Source organism: Sinocyclocheilus anshuiensis, unplaced genomic scaffold (genome assembly GCF_001515605.1).
Source record: "Sinocyclocheilus anshuiensis isolate Anshui unplaced genomic scaffold, SAMN03320099.WGS_v1.1 scaffold54, whole genome shotgun sequence".
NCBI classification, from domain to species: Eukaryota; Metazoa; Chordata; class Actinopteri; order Cypriniformes; family Cyprinidae; genus Sinocyclocheilus; species Sinocyclocheilus anshuiensis.
This window is the reverse complement of record NW_015547654.1, coordinates 1,382,304-1,388,965: the sequence shown is the minus strand read 5'-3', so window position 1 is coordinate 1,388,965 and position 6,662 is coordinate 1,382,304. Positions and strand designations below refer to the sequence as shown.

General features: G+C 40.6%; 2 protein-coding genes across 2 annotated transcripts in view; one reads left to right on the top strand and one right to left on the bottom strand.

Moving 5' to 3' along the window:
- The window catches only part of LOC107702127 (uncharacterized protein C6orf62 homolog), a 5,924-nt gene extending 2,626 nt beyond the window's left edge, over positions 1–3,298 (bottom strand). The window contains exons 1-4 of the mRNA XM_016504369.1: positions 1,883–3,298; positions 1,624–1,800; positions 1,326–1,451; positions 1,008–1,142 (exon numbers count right to left, since the gene is read on the bottom strand). Of these exons, the coding sequence (XP_016359855.1) occupies positions 1,008–1,142; positions 1,326–1,451; positions 1,624–1,800; positions 1,883–2,011 (567 nt within the window). The 5' untranslated portion in view covers positions 2,012–3,298. The remainder of the gene's footprint in view (positions 1–1,007; positions 1,143–1,325; positions 1,452–1,623; positions 1,801–1,882) is intronic.
- Positions 3,299–3,935: 637 nt separating this feature from the next.
- The window catches only part of gmnn (geminin DNA replication inhibitor), a 4,791-nt gene continuing 2,064 nt past the window's right edge, over positions 3,936–6,662 (top strand). Inside the window, 6 exon segments of the mRNA XM_016504368.1 lie at positions 3,936–4,027; positions 4,740–4,801; positions 5,632–5,727; positions 5,818–5,982; positions 5,984–6,067; positions 6,317–6,427. Coding sequence (XP_016359854.1) covers positions 4,748–4,801; positions 5,632–5,727; positions 5,818–5,982; positions 5,984–6,067; positions 6,317–6,427 — 510 coding nt within the window. The 5' untranslated portion in view covers positions 3,936–4,027; positions 4,740–4,747.

Here is a 6,662-nt window from a genome sequence, read left to right as displayed (position 1 = left end):
TAAATGTTACTATGGTAAAATAAATATTCAAACCACGTGTGTTACAACTAACACCCCGTTACTTTGTGCATCGCACAGTTTTACTTTGTAGTTTTTAGTGTTTATTAATAGACAAAAGAATGTTTTACATATGTTTCACCAGGAATAATCTTAAATTTATCTGATATTGAAATGAAAATTTTTTTATATTGACATGGTTGGTTGTCAATTGTTGTTTCAACAATTCGACTCCGCTTCGTCCATGATGAAAGCCGATCCGGCGATCCACAGCGCGAAGTTGATGCATTTCCTCAGCGACCAGCACGGATCAGCTCCAATATGCATTGTTCAGAGGCAAGATGAAAAGAAAATGCCACGTAAACTTTTCTAAAGATAGTCAGTTCCCCTCAGAGATACATTCATATAAACTCCTACTCCAATTGTATCGCGATTTGTTTAGCATCTCAACCGATTTGAATCGTCACATATTTGAATCGATTTTTAACCGGCTCGCGGTTAATCGTTACATCCCTAGCGGTTGTTTACCACAAACACAACATTTCGCGCGTGCAGCACAGCAGAAATAGATTCCGTGCGGAAACTATCGCAGCATGACTGCTGCAGACACACCGCTCCTGGAGCGCACTGGCGGACCGCAATCGCGTGCAGTGTGTACGCTCTGATCCATTAACATGGGCGCGGAAAAAATACGCACCACAGATGGCGTGTGTGAACCTGGCGTTACGTTTGTATGCCCGCCCGGTCTGTTCTGTTCTCGTGTTCCATTTAGGCGCGCTGCATTCTGATTGGTTCGGATAGCATAGGTCGGGGTGCGGAAAATCGTGCTATAAAGCGATTTAGAAATCGTGCAAGCTCAAATCGCGATTTTGAGCTTGTAACACTTCAAAGAGAAAGGAAAAATTGAAATCGCATCATATGACCCCTTTAATACAAAAAAGTTGATAATCCTCATGACATTCTTAAATATTATCCATGGACCTTCATATTTAATGTTTTATTGAACCAACCTGTAAGTGCTGTCTGTCCACAAAGAGAAAGACAGACTGATTGGGGTTGTTCATAACCATCCCAGCCTTGTCCTTCCGACCAACAGCATGCAAAATCTGCTTTTCATAGTCTCCATGATGAAACTCGAACTTGGCCTGTAAATGTTCAAAAGCAAATGTAACTATATTAAATTTGTGAATGGATTTCTATGCATCATTCATGCCTATTGTGCATGTTGAATACTTGGTGTTAAGGGTTTGAACGAGCCCATAACCTCAAATACGAGGAATAATAAGCAAGCACCACAATTTTTTTTGGCAGAAATTGCATATACATACCTGAACAGGCCTGAATGGTTCATGTTCAGCCCCTTTCCATCTGGAGAACAGGAGACAGACAATCTTCTCAATATCATTGCGGGGCCAAAGGATAAAGTCCATCTCCTGGGTACAACCTATCACATCCTGTACAGATTTAGAAACATCAGTGAGAGACAAAAAAGCAAAGACATCGAACAACATGATGACACATGGGTTTTTAGACAAGACAGACCATTATGGTTGCAAAACAGCTGACAGCAGCTTAATCTTCAACTGACAATGTCGAAAGTCAACCATGCTGTGTGCCAACACTTACTCTACGCATCGACTGGTAACGAGGCGCGTGTAACTGCACCACATCTTTCTGGAGAAGCTCTAAAGAACTCTCTAAGGAGTAGCTCGAATCCTTCACGCCTTTAAGGATATTTTCCTCATAGTTGTTGGTCATCACAGGTACCACCTCAGCTACTTCGAAGAGTGCAGACTTCTTTTTCTGTAAAAGTGGGAAAAGACATATGAGAACAATAATAGACAGTCAATAATTTCTCAGCTTCATACAGAATCATTCAACGTACCTTTTCCTTAAATACAAAGGCAATGTAGATCTTGAAGTCGAACTGATCGGCCAAAGATTCTCGTTTCTTCCGTAGCTGGGCACGGAGTCGGTTTCTTGTTTGATTCCGGCGAGAATTTGGGTCTCCCATTGTTACGGACAGTACTATTTTCCTTAAGCAGACTTTTTTTCTCTTTTTATTTGCTTGACAGTAGACTATGTGGTTTACAAACCCTTTTAAAAACTAAATAAGCTATAACCAAGCACTACCTGCAGTACATACTAATTTTAATTAACGAACAAAGTTAGCAAAACCAAATCAAGTCATTTTTAATCAATGTGGGTAGTGCACTTGGGCCAAGTAAGTTTGAAAGCCCATACCGACAGTTTTGTGTTTGCGTCCGTGTGTGTGAGGGGACAGATCCCTGTCTTTAGATAAATAAATCTGGGTTTAAGTTATCTAAAAAGCTGACCAAGAGATTTGACTTTGGAAAGGCTCTTCCAGGATTGACTCTTGCTTGTATCCATGTCTTTGAATAAACGGTCTCATAAAAGCACATCTGAATGACAGGTGAGAAAGACAACCATGGCAGAGAAATGCAGATGCCATGAGATCTTGGCACGGAGTAAGAACACAGAGTTTGCTGGACATCTTGGGATTTAAGGGCATAAAATGGGCCCACGAGCTCTCCTGTCACGGTTGAGTTTCATTGTGAGGCTTTTATTTTGTGGCTGGCTAGCAAACTAATGCTAGCTACGCTGAATACACACACACGCGCCACCGACTAATAACCTGGTTGAAGGGAGCTACATCTCTTTTTTTATCCAGTATGAGATCTACGAGAGCATTCAAAGCTAGTATGCATCAATAAACCGACTTTTACATTTTGTTTTTTGCCTGTTTTCTGTTTGTTATCGCGATGCTAGCAGAGACTGGCTTCGATGCGTGGTTGGCTAACGTTAACTATTGTTTCTCGCCATTTTTTTCTCGAGTTGACTTCCAAGCCCGTTGCGATCCGAGCAAGTACTGCAAAACAATCCTAACACGTCTTAATACACCAAGCTCAGTGCAAAAACCCGCCCCGCATGGATCGATCCTCGGCGGAGGTTTAGTTTGATGGTCTCCCGTTTGTTTTCGAGCTTTTCCACAGTCGTCACACACCCGTATAAGCCATGTCAAGATAAACTGACAAACCGACCGAAGTCCTCCGTTCTCTCAGGTAACAGACGGCGGCATCTGCAGCGCGGTGGACCCATAATGATGGAAGGAAAGGGTGAAATGTCTTTCGAGCGCTTCTTTCGACTGGTTCGGCCCTTTTATCTGCGTTTGTCTTGAAAATAACAAGCGCTCCTCGCTGAACAAACAACTCAAAATGGCCGCTGCGCGTCACGCAGCTGTGCACACGCGACAGAGGAGGAGCGCGTGCTGCTGTCAGCCGGGTTTATGAAGGCTAGTGTAGTGACTCTATGGTTGTGACCATGACCATAGGTTTTGTTTAAACGTCTGTGACTAGTGTTTTTCCTTTTCTTCACAACATGTCTCAAACTTTTATATAATGCTGCTCCCTTATTTATAACACAAAGAGTTTTTGATGTATTTATTCAGAAATATTGTGAAAAATATAATTATTGTGGAAAACTCCTATTTTTGTCTGTTACAAATCAGTGATTACTTATTTGTTACAAGCTACACCACTACCCGAGTAAAAACAGTAGGTGGGGTCGGTTGTAACGTGGATTAAATTATTAAAAGGTACTTAAACTGTCAAAACTTGGAGGATAGACAAGTTGAGTGTAGATACGGACATAATCAACTTCTCAATCAATTCAATACAATTTTATTGTCGACTATACTGTATTAAATAATTAACATTATATGACACATAATACTAAATATACATCATTTACGCATAATTTAATTGTGCGTAGTACTCACCTTAAACACGGACAATATTTTGTGAAGTGGACAGAAATTCTAATATTCTTATAGTGAAATTAAATATCCCTTGGTTGGCTGTTTGTTTATGTCAGCCTCTCAATCCGCGCGAAATCCAGAGTCACGTGACGGTACAAAGGCAGTACTTAAGCCATTGGCGCGCTCTTCACACCCAAGCTGTTGTGCTTTAGCGGGTTGTTAAGAGGAGTCTGTGTTTATCGTGCAATTTTCGTAAGTATCATCTTTGACTTGCTGGGTTTATGTTGGCTTTTGTTTAGTTGAGTGGTTGAGTCTTTTTGTTGATTTTTAAGGAATGGCAATGTGTTTTTAAATGTACAGTCTGTACGAGTGTGGCTCGATGGTCTGGACACAAACAGAGGCCTAGCGTACACCGCTTTTGATCTATGCTTGTGACTTAAAAATCAGCCTTTAGTTATACAAGTATAACATTTGTCTTTGAACGTTATATAGGTGGCGAATGAGTTATGAGAATTAATCCACAGTTCTGTTTTTATTGTTTTAAAACCTTTTGGATGTCAATTAGTGTTACAACGTTAACCGTTTAATTTGTAATCGACTGTATGAAGTTTCAGCTACTGTGTACCGTGCTGTAACAATTTTAAAATGTCTTGTCAATCTATTAGTTTATATCTATTACAATCTATTTTTAGGCTAATGGGTGTGTCAACTACATGTGTTAACTTTTTGCCGTGTTGAAAACCTTTAGGATAATTGTGTTTCCAAGAGGAGGGCTGTAAAACCTGTGCTGAATCTAAAATTTGGTGATTCTCTCATCAAGAGAATCTTAAAAGCAATTATTTGTAGACTGGAAGACTAAAAGTGTAGGGGAATGAAAATAAATTATTTCCAAGTCAAAGTGACTGGAACCCAATGTGACCGTTCAACTAATGAAACCCACTGAAGTTACTGAACTCTTTTCTAGGTGAAAACATGAGCTCCATCAGAAGACCCAAGCATGCAGAGAATCCCTCTGAAAACATCAAGGTATGTGAGAATGTCTTGCCCTAGGCTTCGTAGATGCAATTAATTCAATTACTACTCAAAACAGATGATTGCTGAACCAGTGTCCTGTTGGGTGATTAAATTAATGGGGTTTTGGAAGAATCCGGCAACACTCCCATAAACTGATTAATGTCCCATTAAAAGCTAGTCATTAGTGGTTTTTATAGTGGCCATGTAATGACCCCTAGATATTATTCATAAATTTGGATTACTTGAATTGTCTGCTGGAGTATTTTCAAAAAGGGAAAGAATGACGTCAATGTCTTTTAACTTGATCAAATTTCCCATTTAGGACAAACTCAACTCAGACCTTGCTTTGTTTTTAAATTAATCATTGCCCATGTGTTGAAATCCAGTAACTGTGCAAACGTCTGTCACTGTTTTAAGCGAAAACATTAACCAACTCCAAACTTGCAGTTGGTCACAAGGAGACTTCTGTGGCGAGTTCCCACAGTAATTACAGGTTAAAGAATGTTGCAGTAAGATAATGCAAGCGGCCCAATTGCTGTCCGTGGGAATTGGAGGTGTTTACAGCATGCAGCTGATGTGAGGCCTGCCCCTTTCCCACAAACAAGCGTTTGTTAGAACTGTTGATATGCTGAGTTGCTCAGATACCTCGCTTGTTGCCATCTCATACTGACAGCTTAACTGGGTGTAAGAGGAGAAGAATGATTGTTGAGGCAGGTGAATGGAGCCTGTTACGGTGTGTTTGGATAGTTGCTTAGCTTTTGTTCTCGCTGAAATGAGCCTCTATTCTCAATATTTTTGACACTTGATACTTGAGGACCCTGAGATTGCCTTTCTTTTCTCAGAAGTTCCTTGTAGTACCAACATCTGGATCAGGGAGGAGGACGCTGCAGGTCCTTCAGCCGTCTGCTGTCAATAAGAAACTTGGGCGTATCATTGAGGTACGTGGCGGTGGTTGCCAATTTGGACGTTACAAAGCGTCAACTCTTTAGTTGGATGGATAGTGTTAAAGACGGTCTCACCCCGTTTAGAATGGCAAAGCGGTTCCAAAGAGAAAGATGTGGAGTGCTGAGCAGGCGAAGGGCTCCAAGAGGGTCAAAGCAGAGGTGGCTGTAAAATCCACAAGTCCAGAGGATGAAAACCAGCCTGAGGGGGTCACTCAAGAGGCCTATGAGCTCATGATCAGAGGTAAATGATGCCCTGTCCAGTTTGGAGAACTGGAAGGAGGTGGCAGAAGAGAGGCGGAAAGCCCTGTTCAGTGTTCTCCAAGAGAATGAAAAGGTAGGTTAATCAATGGGTAATTTGCTAATGATTAGCCATTCTTCTCTACTTCTCTCTATAGGGCTGATGAGCAAGTTGTGCTATAGTAAAGGTTGTGTGTCTTCCTTTGTTTTGTTTTTTTTCCTGCTTATAAAAGGCTCATTTCTATAATTATGATTCTTAATGTCGTAAAAACGCTGTTCTTTAATCGTTTGATTAGAAATGTGGTGCCTTTTGTTCACTTGTTTCTTAACTTCACTTCAAAATTAGTTGCACAAAGACATTGACTCCAAAGATGAACTGATTGCTCAGCTGACGAGTGAAAATGAGGAGTTACAGGAGCTGGCACAGCATGTACAACACATGGCTGATATGATCGAAGTAAGTGCTTTGTGTGCAGTATAGCTTTTAATCCACTTGAAGCCTGACATCGCTGTTTCTAGGTCCAAATGCTTTATAAGATGCCTAAAGAAAACCGACTGCTAATCTACACCGTAGTAGAGTAGTACTACTGAACAATCATTATCTTCATCTCCATACCGACTCTCAGGGTACGCTTATGTACTAAACTGAAATGTACTAAAACTGAAAGTGTTTTTTTTTTTATTTTATATTT